The sequence below is a fragment of the Sceloporus occidentalis genome, unplaced genomic scaffold (genome assembly GCF_023333645.1).
Source record: "Sceloporus occidentalis isolate IW3139 unplaced genomic scaffold, rSceOcc1.0.p SCAF_10, whole genome shotgun sequence".
In the NCBI taxonomy this organism is placed as follows: Eukaryota; Metazoa; Chordata; class Lepidosauria; order Squamata; family Phrynosomatidae; genus Sceloporus; species Sceloporus occidentalis.
Genome location: NW_028316990.1, coordinates 19,975,952 through 20,000,922, shown reverse-complemented (window position 1 = coordinate 20,000,922; position 24,971 = coordinate 19,975,952). Strand labels below are relative to the sequence as shown.

At 44.6% G+C, this 24,971-nt stretch overlaps 3 protein-coding genes across 4 annotated transcripts; 1 reads left to right on the top strand and 2 right to left on the bottom strand.

Moving 5' to 3' along the window:
- Nucleotides 1-16: 16 nt before the first annotated feature.
- On the top strand, nt 17-9,069 carry LOC149306054 (DNA-directed RNA polymerase II subunit RPB3). Of its 2 annotated transcripts, XM_089476842.1 has the most exons (10): nt 17-496; nt 1,373-1,422; nt 1,853-1,921; nt 2,155-2,207; nt 2,810-2,938; nt 3,743-3,794; nt 4,278-4,446; nt 5,173-5,247; nt 5,620-5,803; nt 8,963-9,069. In XM_089476842.1, the coding sequence occupies exons 1-9, from the start codon at nt 411-413 to the stop codon at nt 5,762-5,764; spliced, it is 828 nt and encodes a 275-aa protein (XP_089332968.1). In that variant the 5' UTR covers nt 17-410; the 3' UTR covers nt 5,765-5,803; nt 8,963-9,069. The 2 variants fall into 2 exon arrangements, with proteins under 2 accessions (XP_089332968.1, XP_089332967.1); XM_089476841.1 differs by lacking the exon at nt 8,963-9,069 and having other exon boundaries at nt 25-496; nt 5,620-6,280.
- Nucleotides 9,070-11,462: 2,393 nt separating this feature from the next.
- On the bottom strand, nt 11,463-13,537 carry LOC149306053 (metallothionein-2). Its single transcript, XM_089540199.1, has 3 exons — nt 13,422-13,537; nt 12,569-12,634; nt 11,463-11,685 (listed from the first exon to the last, which is right to left on the bottom strand). Exons 1-3 carry the CDS (start codon nt 13,450-13,452, stop codon nt 11,591-11,593), a joined length of 192 nt encoding a protein of 63 aa, XP_089396325.1. The 5' UTR covers nt 13,453-13,537; the 3' UTR covers nt 11,463-11,590.
- A 4,529-nt stretch (nt 13,538-18,066) lies between these two features.
- On the bottom strand, nt 18,067-21,276 carry LOC149306052 (metallothionein-1). Its single transcript, XM_089540469.1, has 3 exons — nt 21,165-21,276; nt 19,889-19,954; nt 18,067-18,332 (listed from the first exon to the last, which is right to left on the bottom strand). Exons 1-3 carry the CDS (start codon nt 21,193-21,195, stop codon nt 18,238-18,240), a joined length of 192 nt encoding a protein of 63 aa, XP_089396595.1. The 5' UTR covers nt 21,196-21,276; the 3' UTR covers nt 18,067-18,237.
- Nucleotides 21,277-24,971: the final 3,695 nt, after the last annotated feature.

Genomic DNA, 24,971 nt, shown 5'->3' with positions numbered 1-24,971 from the left:
ATAAATAAAGAAATAGACGAAAAGGGCGCCTTGTAAGGTTGCCAGAGTGAAAAACATAAACAGCAACTCGCCGTCGTTACTGCTAGTCAGGCTTCGTTGCCATGGAGACACGAGTAGGCCGCATGCTCCTCTCGCCGACTCCAAAGCCCCCCCAAATAATAATAATAATAACGATAATAATAAATGTCTTCAACACTGAGCCAGGGCAGTGAAAACGGTGTCAGACTGGATTATTTCTGCAGTGGGACATATACACATATTGGACCGGGCCTTGGCGGGCCGCTGGGGGGCGAGCGAGCGAGGAAAGGGGCCGGCTTCAGTTTGGGCCTACTAGGCCGCGCCTGGGAAGAAGACGGAGGAGGAGGAAGAGGCTCGGGTCCCCCGTTGTCCTCCTCTGTTCCTCGGCGGCCATGCCTTACGCCAACCAGCCCACGGTCCGCATCACGGAGCTCAGCGACGAGAACGTCAAGTTCATCATCGAAAACACCGACTTGGCGTAAGAGGAGAGAGAGGGAAGGGAAGGGAAGGAAGGCTGCGTCCACACTGGAGGAACAACCCGGTTTGGCACCGCTTTCACTCTTTGTCTGGCTCAAGGCTATGGAATTCTGGGAGTTTGTTGTGGGCCCAGGTGACAGATTACAGGGCGTTCCAGACTGGCGCCACAGCCAAGTTCTATCATAGCGCAACAAGCAACAATTCCCAGCATCATCCCATTAACTGCAATTCCCAGCATCCCAGACTGGGGCCGGAACTAACATCCCATAAAACAACAGACTACAATTCCCAGCATCCCAGACTGGGGCCACAAACCAGCATCCCATAACACAACCAACTACAATTCCCAGCACTCCATAAACAACAATTCCCAGCATCCCAGACTGGTTCTACAACCAACTACAATTCCCAGCATTCCATGCTGGGATTTGTAGTATCACAACGCCTTGAGCCTTCTCTCCCCTCAAAGAGCGCTGGTGCCTTTGTCGTCGTTGTCGTCGTGCGCCTTCAAGTTTCAGGGGCCGCGTTTGCAAAAACCATCCAGTTTGATGCCGCCGTGGCTCATAATGCTATGGAATTCTGGGAACTGTAGTTTTCGTGGGACATTTTTGCCTTAGTCGGAGAACTCTGGTGCCACAATAAAGTACAGTTCCCAGAATCCCATCACATTAAGCCATGGCAGCTAAAGTGGTGTCAATCCAGATGGTTTCTACAATGTGGATATCACGACAGCAACCCAAAGGCAAACCTATTGTGGGCTTTTACACTGGGTTTTGTTCTAATTCAGCTTGATGGGATGAAAGGGAAAAATGGATTGATGAATGCTGCACAGCTCCAGTATAGCTATGATATGTATCTTTGTATATTTCTATTCCAGAGTAGCCAATTCCATCAGGAGAGTGTTCATCGCTGAAGTTCCCATCATAGGTACTTATCATGATGTCTTTTTTGCATTGATCTGTGGAAATAATTCACTGAACAAGCATCTGCCTGGGTGCGCATGCGCATACACTTTCATACATACATGGTGCAAGGGCTGTGTATCCCACATTTGCAGTATTGTCCTTGTTTGAAATGAAGAGGCCGCAATTCAGCGTAAAACTGGCAAAACCATCTCTAAGGGTTCCTTGCCGAAGGAAACTCTTATGAAATTCACAGGGTTGCCATAAGTCTATAGGGGACATGAAGGCACATACACACAGAGAATTAAAACTTGTCAGTATCATCCCCAGGCTGCAGAACCCAGAGTAATTTGAGACAAGATTTCATAGTACAGATGTGGCCTATACACCCACATTTTCTTCTGATGTTTCAATTAAAATAACCATGATCTCAGTTCGTGTTATTTTGTTCACAGCTATAGACTGGGTGCAGATAGATGCCAACTCTTCTGTCCTCCATGATGAATTCATTGCGCATAGACTAGGTGAGTACCCATCAAATGACATGATTGAAATGTTTTGAATGGTATTTTCAGGCTTTCTTCTCTGGCTTTTCTCTCTTACATTTGTCCCCACCTTTTGCTGTTTTGGACCCACTTCTTCCCTAGTGTTGAAACCTGAATATAAAACTACAGGTTTACTTCCTAGTAGTTTGTCTTTTACTACTCGCCGGCATCTACATGGATGTTTTCTCTCATCTCTTTCTCTTTCTGCCCAGGTCTGATCCCACTTACCAGTGATGATGTTGTTGATAAACTGCAGTATTCCAGGGTGAGTCTAAGTCTCAGTCTTTGGAGTCCTTTGTTTCTTGAAGGATCACTGTATGAATGGAGCTAGGTTTTAGCTCTAGGATTTAGCTTGGATCTGTCCACTGTGCAGAATCCCATTGTGGGAGAAAGGTGGGATATAAATACTTTAAATAAATAAACTATCTACTCAATATGTCTAGCACCTTGGATAGTTCACAACAGGTTCACCACTGCATTGAAAGAGAAACCACTGAGTCTGCCTCTGCACTGGTGAAAGAATGCAGTTTGACACTGTTTTAACAGCCATGGCTCAATGCTATGGAATGTTGGGATTTGTAGTTTTGTGAGATGTTTAGCCTTCTCTGTCAGAGAACTGCGGTAGCATAACTCCCAGGATTCCATAGCATTGAGCCTTGGCAGTTAAAGCAGTGTCAAACTGGATTATTTCTGCAGTGTAAATGTAGCCTGAATCTGTAAATGGCTGTATGACAAATATGGGAATAACGCTAGATGGGAACCATTGCCATCAGGTTCATATGGGATGACAGAAGAGAATTGATGACACTGATTTGATGGGAAATGTTTCAAGTGGCATTGGGACTGCTTCTTTTTCTTTCTGTTCAGGATTGCACCTGTGATGAGTTTTGCCCTGAGTGTTCAGTGGAGTTTACACTTGATGTCCGATGCAACGAAGACCAGACCCGTCACGTCACGTCTCGCGATCTCATCTCCAACAACCCTCGGGTTATACCAGTCAGTACAACATTGCTGTTTTGTGTCTTAACAAAGTCTTTTTGCTCTTTTTCTCTAAATGAAAAGATACAAGGAGATGAACCAAGACAAGAAGGAGAGAAGAGAGAGCCTCTGGGGAACCCAAAAGCATTGTTTATTTGTTTCTTTACCATGGCAGGGGTTGAACTGGATGGTCCTTGTGTTCTCTTCCAACTCTATGATTCTATAATTCTATGATTCTACCAGTGCACCCAGCAAAGGATATTTGAAATACCTTAGTTTGAAAAATTTGATTGTCATTGGATGAGAAAGCTTTCTTTTCTCTCTTTCCTAAAAACCAAAGGTGTGTAACTTGTGGCCCTTCTGAAGGTGTTGGACTGCATTTTGCATCTTCCCTTGTCTTTGCTGTCAAGTGCTTCTGTCCAGTGATGTCTGGAGGGCCACAGGTTTTCTGTCCTTGCTACACACAGAAATTAGCAAGGTTTCAGCTAAGATCCAGGACCACTATGTTTGACACTGCTTTTCCCCAGTCAGAACTGGCTGCCTCCTACAGAGCCCCTGATCTACAGAGGCCTTGCCAGAAATTGACAGGGACATTGTCCATCCATTGTTGAGGCAGAAGCATGAAATCCATAGAATTGATTTAGCTGAGTGAAGCCAATAAATCGTAGATGCTCAGCTTTTAGTCCCACGGAGAGCTAGAGCTGGTAACACAGGCCTGCAAAACTCAGGGTCATAAAAACTTTTTGAAAACTGAATGCTGGTTTTATATGAATTTGTCTTTCCATTTTGTCATTACTGTCTTGACATGTCTGCCCTGTACAGGTGACATCCCGGAGCAGAGATAATGACCCCAATGACTACGTTGAGCAGGATGGTATGTACCCAAGCAGATTTGGGCCTGCAGAAAGAAGTAGCAACATCATGTTGTGTTTATTCTCTTTGTTGTCATTTTTGGATAGGATATAACCAGTGAGGGGAGGTCAAGTGCCACCTTCTTGCCCAAGAGATTCTTTGATCTTGAGCCAAAATCTTGCCCAAGTATAGAATTCAGGAGGAGTTTAGGCCTATTGTAGTTGTTGTCATGTGCTTTCAAGTTGTTCCCAATTCATAGCAACCCTAAGCCAAATTGATCATGGGGTTTTCATGGCAAGATTGGTTCAAAAGGCATTGTGACTGAGGCAGCTAAATGGGATTTGAAGTGGTAAGAGTAGCCCTAACCATGCCGCCTCTGCTTGGCTTCTAAAAGGAGGGAGATGCTTTTAAAGGGCAGAATTGAACTTACTGGTCCAGATGCATTACAGCTGCTTTCTAACCCTTCCACTATGTCTGTGAACATTTGTACGGTTGTTTTCTGTAGACATCCTTATTGTCAAGTTGCGAAAAGGTCAGGAGCTGAGGCTTCGGGCCTATGCCAAGAAGGGCTTTGGCAAGGAGCATGCCAAGTGGAATCCCACTGCAGGAGTGGCCTTTGAGTATGACCCGGACAATGCACTTCGGCACACCGTCTACCCTAAGCCGGAGGAATGGTGAGTTTCCAGAAATACGTGGTCAAGCTAAAGCAAGCCTTTGGGGGATGCATTGCAAACGCTGGTTTCTGCAGTAGGAGTTGAAACAGATACTGTCAAGTGTTGGCCTGTAGTTTGGATTGTCATATGATGGATTTTCACATGCTGGATATTGTAAATTCATTTAAACAAGATGCTCAGGCAACTTTAGTTGAACAGCTAGAGAAAGAAAAAAGAGAATGCAAACAACCATTATACTGATTTCAACCTGATTGCATCTTTATACAAGGAGTAATTGGTTTAAATGTTATTTGCCTGCTTGTCATTGCTGAAAGCTCCTTATGCAACAAGAGATGCTTGGGTTGGTTTGTGCGCGTGTTACTTACTTTTCTAGACCCTGCTTTCTCTGGCCATTTCGGACATGTTTTTACCTTCTCAGCAACCCAGTGATGTGGTTGGGTTATGGAATACTACCAAAGAAGTTATGAGTTATTGAATACTACTGAAGACTTCAGAATGTCCTTTATGACTGAGCAACCAGGGCTGTGAAGCTGGATTTTCCCCACATCCTAGTGATTGTGCGACCTGGGGTCTACTTTGAATCTATCCTGCCTTTGCTTCCCATTATCCTTACTCAATGCTGACCTGTAGTTCTAGCATGTTCATGAGTCCATTTGTTCCTCCCTTAGTGAGAACAGGAAGAAGTGAGACTGCTACCTGAACACTCCTTTCCCCTTTTTGTTCTAGGCCAAAGAGTGAATACTCTGAAATAGATGAAGATGAAGCTCAGGCTCCATATGATCCCAATGGGAAGCCAGAGAGGTAAAGAAGTAATGGTACCATCATCATCATCATCATGGCTCAGTGCTATAGAATTCTGGGACTTGTAGTTTGTTACGGCACCAGAGCTCTCTGACAGAGAAGGCTAAATAACTCACAAAATTACAGTGCTCAGAATTCCATAGCATTGAACCATGGCAAAACAGTGTCAAAATGGATTATTTCTGCAGTGTGGATGCAGCCTTTGTAGCCTATCCCATCTGGAGGAGGCTTGCTAGAAGGCTGAACTGTAGCCATTCCTGTTTAGAAACTTAACTCAGAGGCCTCTCCACTCAATCCATATCTCTGAAGCCTGAACAAAGAGGATGTCTCTTTCTTCCTCATAACGTACTTTTGGACTCTTGTTTCTCCCAGGTTTTATTACAACGTGGAATCCTGTGGCTCTCTGCGGCCCGAGACCATCGTCCTCTCAGCCCTCTCTGGCTTGAAGAAGAAGCTGAGCGACCTCCAAACCCAGCTGAGCCACGAGATCCAAAGTGATGTGCTGACCATAAACTGATCCTCATCTGTGTCCAGGAGTAGCCCTAGTTTCCAGGAAGTAGGTGAAATTCTCATTGTTACAATGCACAAAGACAAGGAGCATCAAGAGACCATGTAGCCAGAGCGCAAGGAGACAGGACTGGTTCTTGCATGCTGGAGCTCTTTCCCTTTTGAAGTTTAGGGCGGCACATTTCTTTTACACCATAATTTTACACATTATCTTTAGTACTCCCTTGAAGGTGTTGCTGATTGTAGGAGGGACATCCTATTTTTAGCGAGTTAAAAGGAGAGAAGGCCCTTTTCCCCTGTTTTGGTTCATCCTCCACTATGTTGAAAGTTGGCTCTTTTTACATATCCACTCTCGTTGCCGCTGCCACCCCCTTTCTTCAAGTTGTACTGTTTGTTCCCTCTTTTTGTCTCCAGGGTTTGGGGGATAAACAGCCCTCTACCTGGCGGATGTCCAGGTTACACAACGAGTGTTTTCTAGTATTTGCATTTGTTACTTCCCTGAATAAAAAAGCCTTTTCCCTGGTCAGCCATGTGTGAAAGTTTGTCTGGTGCCTTGGGAAGGAGATGTCAAAGCACGAATCTCTTTCCAGCTCCCATTAAGTTAATGAAGGTTGCTGATTGTTGCTCTGACAATTTCCCTTTCAGCAGTTTTTGTGGCTGGGGACGTCTGAAGATCCCCATGGTTGTGATCAGGGAATGTAATGTAAATGCACATCCTTTTGTGCAGAAGTCTAGTAGCATAAACAAAAGTCTAAGCTTAGTATTTTGAAAAGTAACAAGGTGCTAGTCCTTGTTGCAGACTGAGAGTAATCTGAGAGGCAGCTGCCCATGCTACAAAACAAACTATACAGATAGATTGGAAACGGGAGACATGGTGGACTTCTTCGTTCTCCACCACTCAGGTCCTTACTTTCTTGTTCACTTCCATTTTTCTGGACACCAAGGAAACTCCCTTTGTAAAGTTCACATCTTCTATGACAGGGCTGAGTAGAAGACAGAGATGTAAGAAATACATGTAGAAGAAAGAGTGTCTCAACACATCTAGACTATCAAGAAAACACCATGGGCAGGCAGTACATTTTTACCCTCTGTTTTTTGCAAACACAAAAATTGTTTCTTCAAAAAACATGTTTTTGGAAACCCCCAGCCTTTTTGGTATTAATCTGAGATCTGAGGGGGGATGCCATGAAACCAGGTTGTTTCAAATATGTGTAATTTTCAAAAGGAAATTTCATTACACTCCTTAATAACAGAAAGGATGATTAGTTATACATAACCATGGCACTTTAATTTTTTGCTACCATTTTGCTCTGGCCATCTCAGGGTTTTATGAGCTTTGCAAAAGTGAATGAGAAGTCCTCTGGGTATAGTCAGCGGAGATGGAGAGAAACCATTAATGGAGCATAAACACCTGTTTTCACGGTTGGGCCTGCAATCTCCAATTTACAGTCACGGAGAGATGGGATGGCCAATAAACTAGGTCATACTTTTTATTCTTTTGTTTCTTCTCTCAGCCCTTCATTTTTCTAGTCTGGTAAAGCGTTCTGAAAAACCCAAAAGCTCCTGCCATTCATAACAAGTGAGAACAAAATTATAACAGATTACAACAAAATCTGAGGAAGTAGATAAGGTCTGTGAAAGTTTATGCTACCACTTTTACTCAAAGATGCTACAAGAGCCCTTTGCATTTAAAGATGGATGGATGGATCCTAGTCTTATAAAGGATGGCTTAAAGAGTTGGCTATGTTTAGCATGAACAAGAGAAGATGGATATGATAGCCATCATTAAATATATAAAGGAGGGTCATGTTTTCTTGTATTCTGCTACTCCATTGGCTGTGACATGGACCAGTGGGTTCAAATTGCCCAAAAAGACATTCCATCTAGAACTCCTTGGCAGTAAAAGCTCTTCAGCAGTTCAATGGACTGCCTTGGAGAGCAGTAAACTCTCCTTTGTTGGAAGTCTTAAAAAAGCAGTGATGGCTATCTTCCGGGAGTGCTTTATATGTGTATTCCTGCATGGTAAGGATTTGGACCAGCTGAGCCTTGTGATCCCAATGGCCAAGCAGGGATTCAAACCCTGATCTCCAGAATCAGTCCAGTGCTCAAACTCACTACATCATGAATGCCCTCCTCTAAACTGCTGCCAAGTGGGCATGAGGAGCATGGTGCTAACTGGAACGCCTGCCCAGGTGGCCTCAAAATGGTGGGTATAATAAAAATAGAAATCCAATACAACCGGCCAATGGTGTGGGGAGGAAAAGGCATTGGAAGATGACTCTGCAGACCAGGGTTCAAATCCCAGCTCAGACATGGACTTTGGGCGAGTCACAGTCTCTCAGCCTCAGAGGATGGCAATGGCAAACCCCCTCTGAGGAAACTACCAAGAAAACCCTGTGAGATGTTCGCCTTAGGGTCACGATAAGTCAGAAGGCACACATTGACAACAAAGTATGGCAGCAACTGACAAAAAAAGTTGTCGTCATGCAAAATGGCCATTAGGTGGCACCAACCATTTGCAGTGGTGAGTAGAACACAACACAGAAGCCTCAACTGGGTTGCGTCTTGTTGGTTTGTCCCTACTAGAGTGTGTGTTTGTGCATGCGCACATGTGCCTTCAAGTCGCCCGTTGACTTAGGACAAACCCTTGAATTTCATAGACCAAGAATACAAGAGGTGGTTCTGCCAGTTCCTTCCTCTGAAATATAGCCTACTGCACCTAGCATTCGTTGACCGTCTCCCATCTAAGAACTAACCAGAGCTGACCCTGCTTAAAGTCCAAGATCAGACAGGAACTGGTGCCTTGCAGTGATTCCCAAACTCTGGACTTCCAGGAGTTTTGGACTTCAGCTCCCAGAATCCCAGGCTCATGGCCAAGACGGCTGATGCTTCTTGGATCTGAAGTGCAAAACATCTGGAAGACCAGAGTTTGGGAATCACTGCTTTAGGTTATTTAAGCCTAACTAAAGTAGGCTTGTTCAATCCATGGTTAAATGGTGAGTCAACACATGGGCAAATCTAATTGATCTAGTCAGTCTAGTCAGAACTAACAGTAAGGTTTAGGCTATTGTTTGAAAAAGTCACCAAGTTTGGATTATCAGTTACAAGACAGATTGGAAGTCCTCTGCAAGGCCCTGAACCCTAGTTGCAAAATAGCTTCAGGACCCTGAATATTTCCTTTATTTATTTATTATTGATTTCCTTGCAGTTCAGGCTAAAAGCCCAGAGCGGATGTACTGATACGAGAGGTACCAAAAGGCGGCTGCTTCCATCTTCCGTAAATTGCTGACTGCGTTAGAAGGTCTTGTTAATCTCGCCCTGAGCAAAATTCCAATTATCTGGGCATGACAATAGCAGGTTTCACAGACTGAATAAACTGGGTTGCCGTTGATCATAAATTAGGATTCCCTGTTTCCTTCCAGCAGTCTGGGCGCTCGCAGACGCTTTTGGATATGTTTGCACATTCTTGAGACAAGCAAGGCCTTGCTCGACTCATAAATGCCAATACCTGGCACCGCCTTCTCCCACCCTCCCCTTCTCCGTTCCCACCTGGTGCAAATCGAACCTGGAGCAAGAGATACAGCAATAGGTAATAGCAGCAGATACTCCAGCATCTTGGTGCAACATCCTGGGAAAGTGACTTTTTGACTACAGGTCCCAGAATCCCCAAAACTGGCTGGGGGCTTCTGGAAGTTGTTGCCCATACAAATAACTTCCTTGGCCCCATCCTTGCACTCATTGTAATCTAGAATAACGATTTACCATATTTACCTTCTAGATGCTCACTTTCACACACACTTAGTAAACAGAGATAGATTAAGGGGATGTAAATATGTGTAAATACGTTAAGTAGAAATGTTACCTGTCACCTGAAGAAAGGAAGGAATGGTTGATATCATTGAAAGGTTATGACTTCGTTGGAATTGAGGAAGTATTGTATGTTGTTGTCGGTGTATGGTATGTGTAAGGTATGTTTGCGAGCTATGTCTATATTGTGAAGTCGAAGGCTTTCATGACCAGCATCCATAGTTTTTTTGTGGATTTTGGGGGCTATGTGGCTGTGTTCCAGAAGAGTTTATTCCTGATGTTTCTCTGAAGATGCCAGTCACAGATGCTGGCAAAACATCAGGAATAAACTCTTCTAGAACATGGCTAGAAGAGCCCCAAAAACCCACAAACACCATGTCTAAATGGCTTATTTGTAAGGTATGTCTGCAATATGTGTAATGTTTCCATGTAAGGTATGTGTCCCTTATCGTTTTTGATATAATAAACTTTGCATTAAAAAATAAATGACCAGGGAGCCACAGAAGTAGTTTTTAGGATAGAAATCCTTCCTCGCTGCCTCCCTGTATGTCCAAGATCTCTCATTCCTACTTTCTTTCCGCACCCTGTTCATGACGTTCCCAGTTTCGAGCCTCCTGGGTCGGGTTCTTGCCCAGCAAGTTCATCATTAGCCTTTAATTAAAAATAATAATAGTAATAATAAAGGTACCTAAACTAGACCCGGGACTATGGAAGAGCCAGAAGCTTGTCTGTGTCTCTACCTGCTGGCTCTTCTTGTAATTTTTCAATCTGCGCCAGGTGGGTCCTCCTTGCCCCGGAGGGAAGGTTTGTCTCCCTGACTGTCTCTTTCTGCCAAACTGTCTCTTCGGTTCCCAGTTCCCTGAGGTTGCCACCAGTTTGCCTCCAGCTCAGCTTTCAGTCTTTCTTCTGGAGCAGGTTTCAGTGTTGGCACAGGGCCCTTTGGCAGAAAAGCAGACAGACGGAGCCGTCCCACCATCACCATCTTCCCTGTTTCCATCATTTCTCGTGAGAAAATAAATAATCTTGATAAACCTTCCACCACCAGAAATAATGCAGTTCGACACTGCTTTAGCTGCCATGGCTCAATGCCATGGAGTTCTGGGATTTGTAGTCTGCTGGGGTCTGGGGAGAACCAGACTCTTGCATAACAGCAAGGATTTCTTGTTGTGTGCCTACAAGTCCTTTCCGACTTATGGAAACTCTAAGACCAACCTACCATGGGGTTTTCTTGGATTTCTTCAGAGGGGGTTTGCCATTGCCTTCCTTTAAGAGAGTGTGACTTGCCCAAGGTCCCCCAGTGGGTTTCCATGACCAAACAGGGATTCGAATTCTAGTCTCCAGAGCATTAGTCCAACACACCAACCATTTGTTCTTGCTGCATGCCTTCAAGTCATTTCTGACTTATGGTGGCAAACCTATCCTGTTATTTTCTTGGGTAGTTTCTTTAGAGGGGGTTTGCCATTGCTTTACCCTGAAGCTGAGAGAGTGTGACTTGCCTAAGGTCTCCCAGTGGCTTTTGTGACCAAACCCGGATTTGAACCCCGGTCTCCCAGAGTCATAATCCAACCCTCAAACCACTACAGCGCGCTGGCTCCCAGTATAGCTCCCAATAATATATTGCTGCCATGAAAAAGTCCTTTATCTTCTATCATCATCACATCATCATTATCATCACATTTATTTATATCCCACTCTTTTCCCAGAACTGGGACCCAGAGCAGCTCACAACATTAAAAGAATGATACAGGTGAAAACATAGATACCTATACATTTAAACAGAATTAAATGGTTAAAATATGAAAATGCGCTCAAGTAAGTGTGTCCAAACTTTTGCGCAAGTGATGGACATTCATTTGAGAATGGTAAACTGGTCTTTTGATTGAAAACTTGACAAGCTGGTGTTTTTTTTCCAAAACTCACATTTTATTTCCTTCCGCCTGCATTAAAAAGTTACAAAATACACCTTTTTGGCTCGAAAAGAAACTCCTCTTTTTTGACATTTGTATTTACAGAGATGAAGGCTCTCTGTTTAGTGGCAACAGCTGCATTTCTCGGATGACGGCTCTTTGCAGACGCAGCCCTTGGCACAATTGTCGCAGCTGGCCGGGCAACAAGAACAGCAGCCTGGAAAGAAAGAAAAGAAATGAAAAGAAGGTGGAATTGTAACACAGGTAGAACTGAACACCACCTTGGCTGCATCTGCGCAGCAGAAATAATGCAGTCTGACGCCACTTTAACTGCCATGGCTCCATGCTATGCAATTCTGTCATTTGTAGCTTGTTTTGGCACCAGAGCGCTCTGACATGGAAGGCTATCTCACAAAACTACAATTCCCAGAATTCCATAGGATGGAGCCATGGCCGTTAAAGCGGCATCATCAAACTGCTTTATTTCTACAGTGCAGATTCAGCCCTTGAGAATACAAGCTTGCAGCATATGCAAGTCTTTTGTAATATATGTCACCATCTGCCTGTGCTTTGTATGTTTGTTGTTTTTAAATAGCTGTTGTTCTTTTACTGGTTTTATGGATAAATTAATGATATTTTCAAACTTTTGTGTGTGTATATGTGTGTATGTGTGTGTATGTGTGTGTGTGTGTGTGTGTATATATATATATGCGCGCTAGGTCTTTTTTAACTGTCATACTTAGCTACATTGCAAGTCACATTGCAAGGTGTTGTAAGCCACCCTGAGTCTATTTGGCCACAGTTGTACAGAATGGTTGAGATGAATGACTTCCAGAGGAAGTTGACCATTGAGTCACACTGGAAGACCTAGACATTTCTAAAGAGAGCACCTCTCTAGGCATTTCTAGGTCCTCCAGTAGGACTCTATGGTCAACTTGTGGCCCAAGCATGTCATAGAATTGCACTGGAGGACCTAGAGAGAACATAGTTTTTCATAAATGGGTCAGTGAAACCAGGGTTACTAGTCCTGCTGATATTGGGGAAGGGTCATATTGTACGTTAATTCCCTAGCTTTGCTTTCTTTAAAAAGTGGAACTCACTTTTTTTGCATGAGGTGCATTTGCAATTTTTGCATTTGCAGGAACCAGCGCAGGTGCAATGTCCGCCTGGAAGGAGAGAAAGAGAGAGAGAAAAAATACAAGTGAGAATCGAAATTAAAAGTTGCATTTCCATTGATAGAACGTACCATCATATACCTGCAATTACAGTCGGCCCTCAGTACCCACAGATTCTTTACCCATGGATTCAACATCCACGGATTGAATGCCCAAAGGCAAACCTTGATTTTGCCATTTTATATAAGGGACACCATGTCACCATGCCATTGTATTCAATGGGACTTGAGCATCCAGATTAAAATATTTTTAGAGGCAAATCTGCCGGGCCCAAACTACCAAATCTCAGAATAAGAGTCAGGGCAATCAAAGTGGTGTCAAACAGCATTCATCCTGCGGTGCACATTGGACCCAAATTGAATCAAAATATAAATCCCAAGATCTCATAGCAGTGAACCAGGGCATTTAAAACGGTGTCAAATAGCATTAATCTTGCAGTGCAGATTGGACCCAAATTGAATCAAACTCCAAAAGTCCCAGGATAAGAGTCAGGGCAGTTAAAGCAGTGTCAAAGTGCATTAATCCTATGGTGCAGATTGGACCCAAACTGAATCAAACTACAAATCTCAGGATCCCATAGCAGTGAGCTATGGCATTTAAAGCGGTGCCAAAGTGCATTAACCTTGCAGTGCAGATTGGACCCAAATTGAGTCAAACTATAAAACCCCCAGGATAAGAGTCAGGGCACTTAAAGCAAGATGAAAATGCATTAATTCAACCTGCCTCTCTCAAGGCAAAGCAAAGGCAGCAGTGAAGGCAGAGGTGCAAAGAGACTCACCAGTGGCGCAGGTGCATTCCTGAGGGTCCATGGTACTGGAGGCTGTGTAGTCTAGTGGTTGGAACCAGCAAAGAGATGACGAGGTGAGGCAAGGATGGCTAGTGATTCCTGGGGCTCTCCTGCCGGCTATTTATGGACAGCAGCTCAAGCACATGCTTCCTCTTCCTCCTGCCCAGATGTGTGCAAAACTGGGCAAAGTCCCAGGCCCTCCCTCTTGGCTTGGAGCTGCCTGCAAAAAGGAGGAAAAGAAGTCTTTTGAAAAGGGCTTTTGCACAGGGCATACTAGAAAACAAATGATAAGACTTGCCCATAGGGAAACATTGGGGAATACCTGCCCATAGAGAATCATTGTGAATTACTTGCCCATAGGGATACATTAAGAATTACTTGCCTATAGAGAATAATTGGGGAATGCTTCCCCATAGGGGAACATTGGGATTGCTTGCCCAAAGGGAAACAATAGAGAATGCATGTCCATAGGGAATAATTGGGAATGCTTGCCCATAGGGAAACATTGGGGAATATTTGCCCATAGGGAAGTATTGGGAATTACTTGCCCATAGGGAAACACTGAGGAATGCTTGTCCATAGGAATACATTGGGGAATGCATGCCCATAGGGAAATATAGGGGAATACTTGTCTATCCATCCATCCATCCATCCATCCATCCATCCATCCATCTATCATGTGTGTAGTTGGCTCCACACACTTTGTGCAATGCCAGGAGAGGGGTACACACACACACACACACACACACACCCCTCCTATCATTGCACAAAGGGACTAAACAGATTTATAATATAATATTTAAAAATCGAGTTTAGTCCCTAGTTGTGACTCATGTTCCTCTGAGGCATGCTTTCTTTGTCTCTGTCCCTTCTGTGCCATGACTGCTGAATCACTCTTGAGTCAGCAACATCAGCAGATTAAACTCTCAGCAGTCCCCTTGTGTTTGCACACTGTGTTTGCACTCTGCGCACAGCCTTTCTGTTGTCATGCATGGGTCTGTGTGTGTCTGGGTGTGCGTGGATGTGTGTTGTGTCTGCACACAGCACTGGAGATTGAGCAAGAATGGAGGAGGAAGTCCAGCTGGAATGGGGAGAGAGAGGAGACTTTTGCACACAGCTCCAGCAAGGCCAGGATGGAAGGTGCCAGGTTGTCGTAACAAGAACATAACCGGGAAATGGGCTTTTGTGGGTGGGTGGCAAGTGGCACATCGTGTGCTTGTTCCTAGCAAATGTAGTTGGCCCTATGCACCTTGTGCAATGCCAGGAGACGGGTGCACAAATAAAACTAAAATTAGAACCATACGAATAAAGGATTTGTCGAGAGCCAGTGGGGCACAGAGGTTTCAGTGATGGACCAGGATTCGGGAGGCCAGGGTTTGATTTCCAGCTTGGCCTTGAGAAAGTCACACTCTCTCAGCCTTAGAGGATGGCAATGGCAACCCCCCCTCTGAAGAAACTTTCCAAGGATTGGAACCTGCCAAGAGTCACCATAAGTCGGAAATGCAAAGTCACTAGCAGACAATACGTTTTGCTTCTGTGCACAGATACGCATATGTATTATTGATTGAAATATTTCTATTCTGCCTTATATCCAAAGATATCTTGAGGTATACAATAAAATCCATTTAGGACAATAAATAATAATTATAGTCTGTGGTTTGTGTGTTGGAACGTGACTCTGGGGACCAGGTTCGATTCCCAACTCAGCCATGGAAACCTATTGGGTGACCCTTGGGCAAGAAGCCACACTCTCTCAGCCTCAGGGGAAGGCAATGGCAAACCCTCCTCTGGATAAACCTGGCCAAGAAAACCCCATGATAGGGGTGCCTTAAGTCCAAAATGACTTGAAGGTGGGAGGTCTTTAAACAGAGGCTGGATAGCCATCTGTCAATGGGGATGCTTGGATTGAGAGTTCCTGCATGGCACAAAGGGGTTGGACTGGATGGTCCTTGGGGTCTCTTCCAACTCTATGGTTCTACGAACAACAACAACAGGGTTGTCTTTCAAATGTCATTGTAGCTACACTTTCTGGGGGGGAAGCATGGGGTCCTCCAATGTTGACATCCAAAGTGCAGTGAGAGTTGGCCTGCTTTAGCAAACCAATAAAGAACTTGGCCAATGGCATTATTGATCCAGCAGCTGCCCAGCCACAAAAGTCTTCTCTGATTTAATCGGATGTTTTCCCCCTTTTTCCCCTATTAAAATATGATGTTATCAGATTGCACAATGAATGGGTAACTGGAGTTTGCAACTCGTGCTGCTACAAAAGCAAACATGATGTTCCCAGGATTAGTCCATTAATTTCTCAACCGTTGGATGATGGCGGTGGATGGGAAATGAGACCCCTTTCCTCTCAAGGTTATGGGGCTGAATCATGCCATAGCAAGAAACGGAAATCACAAGGGGGAAAGCCTGTAGTTTCCCCATACTTGCATTTAGAACCTGGTCCCAAAATTTTTTTGCTTCCATACAACTTTCCTATAGATCAGATAGTCAGGGGTTTGACTCAGAGCTCTGAGTCAGAGATATGGTCAGCAAAATGTAGAGTCCGAATGACATTGGACTGCTTATATATGAAATAGGTCTCGCTTATATATGAAATATGTTTTACGTATATTAATGGCCTGGCACTTAAAGTGGCGTCGAACTGCATTATTTCTACAGTGCGGACGCACCCCTAGCCTTTCAAGACAAGGCTCTAAACCTGCTAACTGTTGCAGATGGAAAAGGACCGTATTTCTGGAAGAATTGGAATAAATAGAGGGAGAGCATGGAAGAAGAAGTGGTTTCCCAGGCTGGGACAATAGCAAAACCATAAATCCCTATGGGCTGGAGCGTTAATTAAAAGTCTATTTTTCCACCGGAGGAATTGTTGAAGACGGCACAAAGTTACAAGGGCAGCGTTTTGGAAAGGTCGAACCCTTGGAAGGAGATCAGAGGGAGAAGTTCAGTTGAAACTGCTCCTGGTTGTTTCAGTAGCTGAGCAGAAAGCCCAGGTTTATAGTCTTCTCCTCCGCCAATAAAAAGTGTTATCTGCGCAGGTGACTTGGAAGAAAACCAAACTTCGGTATCTGTATGAACCTGCCTACGTTTCGAACTCAGTCCTGGTCTCCTCGTTTATGAAAACTAATTAATAGGTGGGCAACAAGAGGCAAAGACTTTATGGTGGCGACCCCAATATCTCTAAGATGTTGTTGTGTGCCTTGAAGTTGTTTCCAACTTATGGGGACCCTATCATGGAGTTTTCTGGGGCTGAGAGTATGTGACTTGCCCAAGGCCACCTGGTAGGTTTCCATGGCTGAGCAAGGAATCGATTCCTGGTCTCTAGAGTCATAGTTGAACCCTCAAACCACTATGCCATGCTGGTTTTCCTAAAGAAATATGCCTCGTCCGATTGTCTACTGGATTAAAACCATAGTTGTGGTGTGTCTTGAAGAAATTTCTGACTTATGGCAACCCTAAAGCGAACCTATTATATTTTATTAGTAAGGTTTGTACATAGAAAGGAGCTACAACACTTAAAGCGGTGCCAATCTGCATCATTTCTACAGTGCAGATATACCCATAGTTAAGTGATATTTATGTGTGTGTGTGTGTTATATGCCTTCAAGTCATTTCTGATTTATGGCAATCCTAAGGTGAAACTATCATAGGGTTTTATCAGCAAGTTTTGTTCAGAGGGGGTTTGCCTTTGCTTCCCTCTGAGGCTGAGAGAGTGTGACTTGCCCAGAGGGGTTTCCATGGCTGAGTCAGCATCCAAACCCGAATGTCCAGAGTTATAGTCCAAAGTTCAAACCTAAAGCTGGTGCTATGAAACCAAGCAAATATTTAACATGCCATTTTCTCTCTTTTTTGAAAATGCTGCTGTTTTACCATAGTAATGTTTAGCATTTAATGTCAGGCATCAGAGGAAGGAAACTCAAGTCTAGAAAAGCTCACGCTCCCAGCTTCTTTCTTTCCTATTGTGTTGACTTTTAGTTTTCAATTGTGGTTTTACTGTCCTAGCTTTGCTCTGGTGCCACAGCAAACTACAAATCCCAGGATTCCATAGCATTGAGCCCTGGCAGTTAAAGTGGCGTCAAACTGGGTCATTCCTACAGTGCGGATGCAGCCTTTAAATGCACGTTTTATATTTTTAAAGCATATTGCTAGTAATTTCATTTTATTTTAATGTTGCTCGTTTGGACATTTTTGATGATGTTGGACACATTTTTAATTTGGAAACCACTTTCAAGTTCCAGTTTTGGTGGCAAAGGCAAGATGTTAATAAAGTTAATAATGATAAGTTCAATTCTATTGCTTACCAGGGATATAAACGGCTCAAACCCTGCATAAATAATCACAATTAGTTCTTTTGGTGGAAAACAGATAATTTTGACACCGCTTTAGCTGTCATGTCTCCATCCTATAGAATTGTAGGATTTGTAGTCTGTTGTGGCACCAGTGCTCTCTGACAGCAAAGGCGAAACATTTCACCAAACTACAAATCCCAGGATTCCATAGCAAGGAGCCATGGCAGTTAATGCGGTGTCAAACCGGATTAATTCAGCAGTGTGAATGGCTGGCTGGAATCCACTCCCAACCCCGGTCCCTTGGAGAAAGCAAGACAAGACAAAAAGAAGAGTAACCCATGGTAATGGCTTATATACACACACATATATAGCTTTATTAACTTTCCACATAGCTTATATTTCCACGTATATCTAAAGGTTGGGAAACACAACCGGCAAACGTATAAACAGAGGTTAGGGCTACATTCTTGCGGGGAAATATACAGGTCGAGCCTTGGAGAGCGAGCGACGGCAGCTCACTTGCAGCAGCTGCATTTGGTGGAAGGGGGTCCCTTGCAGATGCAGCCCTGGGCACATTTGCTGCAGCCGACCGGACAACAGGAGCAGCAGCCTGGAAGGAGGACAAAAGGAGATGAAAAAGATGCCCTTGCGAGGCGGGCCAACAGGAAGATCAGAAGGCAGGGAGGAACTATCCTCGGGGGACTCTCCTGTGGGAGATCTGGGTTCGAGTCCTACCACTGCCACTGACTTGCTCTACAGGTTTGACCAAGTCTCTTTTAGCAAGACTTTAGTGAGCCTATGCTCACTTCTTTTAGCAATGCCAATACACACTCTTTAGCAATGCACATTTCTTCTAGCAATGCCTATGCACACTGTTTAGCAATCCCTATGTGCACGCCTTTTAGCAAGGCCTATTCTCACTTCTTTTAGAAGTTCTTGTGTGCACTCCTTGAAACAATGCCCATGCTCATTTCTTTTAGCAATTCCTATGTGTAATCCTTTTAGCAATGCCTATGCACAGATCTTTTAGCAATGCCTACGTGCACATCTTTAAGCAATGCCTATGTGCATTTCTTTTAGCAATACCTTTATACACTTCTTTCAGCAATGCCTATGCTCCCTTCTTTCTCTTCTCAGCCTCAGGGAAAAGCAATGGCAAACCCCCTCTGAACAAACCTTGTCAAGAAAACCCCAGGATAGGTTCATCTTAAGAGTCGCCATAAGTCGGAAATGACTTGAAGGGACAACATCGAAAATACATACTTCTATACAAAATTAGGATATCCACTCCTGCAACCGGGTCCCAAGGTAGGTGTGAAATAAATAGCTATGGTTGTTTTGCAAACTCTGGAAGAAGTTATGTTTCTAGACCTTGGCATTCAGTCCCCTTCTCTGCCCACCCTACTCCCACAGGTCCAAATGCCACATCCCAGCATCCACCCACATTCCCATTGGCAGCGCTTCGTTTTTGGAATGGCTCCCAAGGTTTGTTCCACAAGAATCCAAGTCGACAGCTTGCAGGTTTGGGAGGAAAGATGTGGCTGAACTCCAGCTCCCATCAATCCCAATAGTGAGGGATGATGGGAGTGGCAGTTCACCGACAAGTAGAGAATCACAGATTGCCAACCTTTGTGTCTCTTTTTCACATTGTGTGGAGCAATATAGCATGCGGAGGATGCTGTTGTTGTGTGCCTTCAAGTCATTTCAAATTTATGGCAAACCCCAGGGGACCCCATCATTTGGTTTTCTTGGCAAGGCATGTTCAGAAGGGGTTTGCCATTGCCATCCTCTGATGCTGAGAGAGTGTGACTTGCCCAAGGTCTCCCAGAGGGTTGCCTTGGCCAAGCAGGGATTCAAACCTTTCTCTCCAGAGTCATAATCCAATGCTCAAACCACTACACTGGTTCTCAGACGATGGCAGATTTGGAGGAAAAAGGCATTGTAGCCTACTTTTTTGCGCTCATGTTGCCCATCCATGACCATTTTTTCTTGGAGAACTACCTTGATTCATTTTTTTCCCCAGATCGGGAGAAGATGCAAGTCAAATTTTTGAGAGTGTGCAAAGCACACACACACAGACACACACAGACACACACACACACACACAAAACCCATGGTAGAGCCAACAAGCCAAGTAGCTGAGGATACAGACAAAGCCATACTCACTCTTTTTGCACGTCTTGCACTTGCAGTTTTTGCACTGACAGTTGTTCCCGCAGGTGCAAGCACCGCCTGCAAAAGGAAGGAAGGAAGGAAAGAAAAACAACATTAAGATCACCAGGGATGGGAACTAGAACTCCCACCCTTGCAAGTGTTCTGCTTCCCTTAGAGGCTTTTTCCTTTGGCACTTTGCAGTGATATTCCTGAATTCTGGGAATTCAGAAGCCAATCCAGAACTAACACTCCTGGATTATAGGTCGGAAGAACATTCTGCGCAAGCTATTTTGTCCACTAGTAGAGCATCCTTTAAGGCAGTAGTTCCCAAACTTTGGGGCCAGTCACATTCTCTCAACCTCCTCTGAACAAACCTTGCCAAGAAAACCCCAGGATAGGTTTGCCTTAGGGTCGCTGTGAGTCGGAAAGGTCTTGAATCTACACTGCATCTACACTGTAGAAATAGTACAGTTTGACATCACTTTTAAGTGCGTATTGTTCCAGGGATCCTGGGATGTGTTGTTCTCCAAGATCTCCTTTGCCAAAGAGAGTGCTGGAGTGCTTTGCCAAACTACAAATCCCAGCATTTGGTAGGATGGAGCTGGGGCAGTGAAAAATGGATGTAAAATGATGTAAAAAAATAAATGAATCATATAATGTAAAAAAGAAATCACATAAAATAATGTAAAATATCCTATGAAACGATGTTCAGAATAATCATATCTGATATGATTTGACATTAGACATTAAGATACGGAAATGGAAAGAATAATATGGACTTGAAAGGATTTGAAGGCATCCAATAATAATAATAATAATAATAATAATAATAATAAAGGGTGCATCTACACTGTGGAAATAACACAGTTTGACACCACTTTTAAGTGCTTCTAGTTTCAGGAATCATATAATGTAAAAAAAATCACATAAAATAATATAAAACATCCAATGAAATGATGTAAAAGAAGCTCCACTCTGGGCCCCACAACAAACTCCAACTCCCAGAATTCCATAGCCTTGAGCCAGACAAGTTAAAGCGGTGCCAAACCGGTTTATTTCTCTAGTGTGGATGCAGTCTATAATAAGAGAAAGGTCTCCAACTCTGATCCAGTTGCAGATGTTGGGGACTCCAGATCCCAGCATGAGACCCCTCTAAAAGCCCCCAAAGTGGGGACCCTGACAGACACGTGTCCCAGGAGATGGGGGTTTGATGGATGTGTGAAAGGGGTCTTCAGCTGTGGCCCAGATGTGGAAGCCAGTGGGGAACTGGCTCTTGCCTATTACTCACCGCTGGCACAAGGGCAGTCCTGGGCATCCATCCTTGGGTTCCTGCTGCTGCTGCTTTGGCTGCTTGGCTTGAGAGGAGGAGGGTTCACAAGGCGAGCTGCTGCTGTTACTGCTGCTGCTCCAGAGTGGCTCCGGAGCAAAGCATGGGCCAGCTATTTATGGCCAGAGAGGAGCTCCGGGTGCAAAAGCTGCGACTCCTCCTCTGATGGCCCTGGGCCAAAGGGAGACATCGCAGCATCAGGGCTGGCAGCAGCACCAAGCAGAGCAGAGGCTGGCTGGCTTTCTGGGGAGCCTTCTCTTTGGGGAGCCCACTTCCAATCCTCCTCCCTGCTCAGCCCCCCCCCCCAAACCCACTCCATGGCCTTGGCCAAGTCACACTCTCTCAGCCTCAGAGGAAGGCAAGGGCAAACCCCCCTCTGAACAAATCTGGCCAAGAAAACCCCATGACAGGCTTGTCATAAGCTGGAAAGGACAATGTAGAAATAATGCAGTTGGACCCCACTTTGAAGTGCTGCAGCTCCATCCTCTGCAATCCTGGGATAACTAGTTTTACAAAGTCTTGGGCCTTTTCTGCCAAGGAGCATTGGTGCCCCTTTTGGTTAACAGCCTTTCCAACGGACCCTAACTCTGGCAACCCTATGGAGGGCAGTCCTCCACTGCCCTGCTTGACTCCTGCAAACTCAAGACCTAGGGCCTCCTGAATGGAGTCCATCCATCACACATGTGCAGCCTTCCTCCCTTTCTGCTCCTCTCCACTCTTCCAAGCATTATTGACTTCCCAATGAGTCTTGCCTTCACATGATGGGGCCAAAGTCCAACAACCTCAGTTTGGGCTTCTTACAAGGAGAGTTCAGGCTTGGTCTGTTCTAGGGCCCATTGGTTTGTCTGTGTGGTCCTCCACACTCTCCTCCAGCCCCACATCTCCAATAAATGGATTTTCCTCTTATCTGTTTTCTTCACTGTCTCACATCCGTTCACGGTGATGGGAAAGTCCTATTGCTTGGACAATTCTAGCTTTACTGGTCATTTGTATATCTTTGCTCCTTGCACATTTGGACCACAGCTCCCAACACCTCTGAGTGAGTATGGCTACAATGAGGCCTGATTCCCACTACCTTTTAAACCGGATCGTGAATCAGTTTGAACCGGTTCAAATGAGCTGGTTCCCACTTGAATCGATTCACTGAAGTGTTTCGGAGAGAGGGGCCATGCGCTAGACCCATTTAACCCACGTTTTTTTGATGCCGATGTTTTCCACATCTTTTTGGATAAATCAGTTCTGCACAAGTGTGAACCAGAAGCAGATCGGAATTGATTGAAATTTGCCCTTTGGCCGGCTGGAGCGGGTCCATTTTGAATCTATTCATTTGTCAATGTGAACCACAAGTGGGTTATTTTACAGGAGGAAAATGCGATCGGGGCAAATGTAGTGGGAACCACGCTCCACTGTTGAATCGATCCATCGATTCGGATTGCACACTGATTTACTTGTAAGTGGGAATGAGGCCCAAGATTCAGGGACCTGTTGTCCACACTGGGATTCAGGGACCTGCAATCTGGAAGCATGACTGTTTTGGATTATAGCTCCTAGAATCTCCCAAGGCCACACTGGGATGATGGGAATGCTAGTCCAGGAACATTCCCAATCTCAGCCTTTCCAAAAAGTAATAAATAAGTATAAATAAAATGAATGCAGGAGTCAAGCGTTCCCTCCACGGCTGTGGCATGAACAAGGCAATGAATCACTCACTCATTGCAATTTCAGTTTGGAAAAGCGTCTCAGCTCTTTTTGCCCAGTGAGTTGGTTAAATGTTCAGGTGCAGACTGGCAAAAAGTTGGGCAATGGAGGGAGACTGGCAATTAATGCAAATGAATGTTGTGCCATAGACAGACCGGTGCAACTTGCCTTTGGCTAAAATTTGGCTTTTATAAGGGTCTGGAAATACACCTGCTTTTGAACACTCATTTGGGAACAAGCGTCGCTGCAAATCCGACTCAGAGCTGGGCTTCTCCTTCCAAACTTAGCTGCCTTCTCTGACCTAAATTTCCAAGACTGGTACAAGAAACCATACAAAAAAGTCTCTGCCCCTTGTGCAATGAATTCAAGCTCCTCAGTTCCTAGATTGGAGAGCAAGCCTGGTGTAGTGGTGCGAGTCTTGGACTACAACTCTGGAGACCAGGGTTTGATTCCCAGCTTGGCCATGAAACCTACTGGGTGGCCTTTGGTGGTTCACACTCTCTCAGCCTCAGGGGAAAGCAATGGCAAACCTCCTCCAAACAAATCTTCCTAAGAAAACTCTGCGATAGGTTCGCCTTAGGGTCACCGTAACTCAGAAATGACTTTGAAGGCACACAACAACCAAGTTCCTAGATCTGGAGCTGATAATATTGTTAAGCTCTACCAAACCGCAGAGTATGGATGGACTCACAGAGAAGCGTGATAATGCAAGCTCCCAAACCTGTAGGTTTCCGGTCCCTTGCACTAAAGCAACTGTGGCGAGACAAAAGGTGGATGTGATGAAGTCCTCAGGTACCGCACCGTGTCGCTAACCTGTTCCTTATCAACGATAAAAGTCAGTGCTACCCTCCCGCTGCTGTTGTGTGTGACATCACATTGTTGATGCAATAACGCGATGTCTGCGCAATGGATGTGGCAAATGCATTATAGAGATTGCCCCATCTGCCTTCATCTTCATGTGCATGTGGAATTGTGCAACAAGAAATCTCACAAGAAATGCAGGCAAATTCATTGCTGCAAAAGGTGGCGGAAAGAAGAGAGGATGAAGTCTCAGATGCCAGGACTCTTGAGACTGCATTAAGATGGCGCATTTTGTGGTCGCATAAGTGACGCTGATGCAATTATAGCCAAACTGTGGTCATTGATGGGTTCTTCCCATCAATGAAAAGTTGTACTGTTAATGCCAGATTATTGCAGTGTGTGTGTGCTACGCATGCTGCGCCATGCGATTAGGAAAGGTGCTAAATCAGAACTACGTCGGTTTGTTTGTGCTATATGACTGATAGTATGGTAATCTCCTTAGTTACAAGAGTGCCACAAGATCTCGTTGCATGGGAAGCCATATCAGTCACGCACAAATATTTAGGTGCTTGGCTTTGGGCCGGATGAATTCCAGAGTTCCTCTTTACTCAGGTGTTTCCTCCAACCATATAACGTCTCTGCCCCATGTACAATGAATTCAAGATCCCGGTTCCTAGATCTGGTGCTCTAGATGATTAGATAATATTGTACACACCACCAGATTGCTCCGGAAACAATGCCAGGTCATGTCCAGCAAACAGAAGCTTATGGGTGGGACCTTGTTCATTGAGATGTAGGATTCTGGATGGAAATTTACAAAAAAAGAACGTCCTTTCAGGCTTGTTTGGGGAGGCTAAACACAAATTCTCCAGTTTGTACTTGGTTTTGGATAGTACGGAGGAATAAAAAAAAATCCTTTCCAACATGGATGTTGAAATCTGGATGGTCTCAGGATATCGGATGCATTATTTACAAAAGCAACAAATGGCTGCAATGTCTCCATATGCTTGTCTGCCTTAGGTCCAAAACACGCTGCAGAAAGAATCCAGTTTGAGACCACACAAACCCCACCACCATCTCCCCCCCTTGTTAAATCTGACTCCCAAAACTGAGACTCAAGCAAAGTCTCTTGCAAGTACTTGAGACTTGACTTGAGACTTTGAGTTAAAGGCTTGAATACATCACTGCCTGTATGACATCTGGGCACATTTGGGGACAGAAAGGTTTTATTTTTCAGTAAGGCTGGTCACATGCCCTCCAACATTTCAC

Bases quoted from the DNA above. Each gene is read 5' to 3' on its own strand.
- LOC149306054 (XM_089476842.1), top strand. From the start codon at position 411: ATGCCTTACGCCAACCAGCCCACGGTCCGCATCACGGAGCTCAGCGAC. The intron at 1,423-1,852 runs GTACTTATCATG...TTTTGTTCACAG, and splicing joins CGCTGAAGTTCCCATCATAG to CTATAGACTGGGTGCAGATA. The intron at 2,208-2,809 runs GTGAGTCTAAGT...CTTTCTGTTCAG, and splicing joins ATAAACTGCAGTATTCCAGG to GATTGCACCTGTGATGAGTT.
- LOC149306053 (XM_089540199.1), bottom strand. From the start codon at position 13,452: ATGGACCCTCAGGAATGCACCTGCGCCACTG. The intron at 12,635-13,421 runs GTGAGTCTCTTT...CTCTCCTTCCAG, and splicing joins GGAATGCACCTGCGCCACTG to GCGGACATTGCACCTGCGCT. The intron at 11,686-12,568 runs GTGAGTTCCACT...CTTTCTTTCCAG, and splicing joins ATGCACCTCATGCAAAAAAA to GCTGCTGTTCTTGTTGCCCG.
- LOC149306052 (XM_089540469.1), bottom strand. From the start codon at position 21,195: ATGGATGCCCAGGACTGCCCTTGTGCCAGCG. The intron at 19,955-21,164 runs GTGAGTAATAGG...TTCCTTTTGCAG, and splicing joins GGACTGCCCTTGTGCCAGCG to GCGGTGCTTGCACCTGCGGG. The intron at 18,333-19,888 runs GTGAGTATGGCT...TCCTCCTTCCAG, and splicing joins GTGCAAGACGTGCAAAAAGA to GCTGCTGCTCCTGTTGTCCG.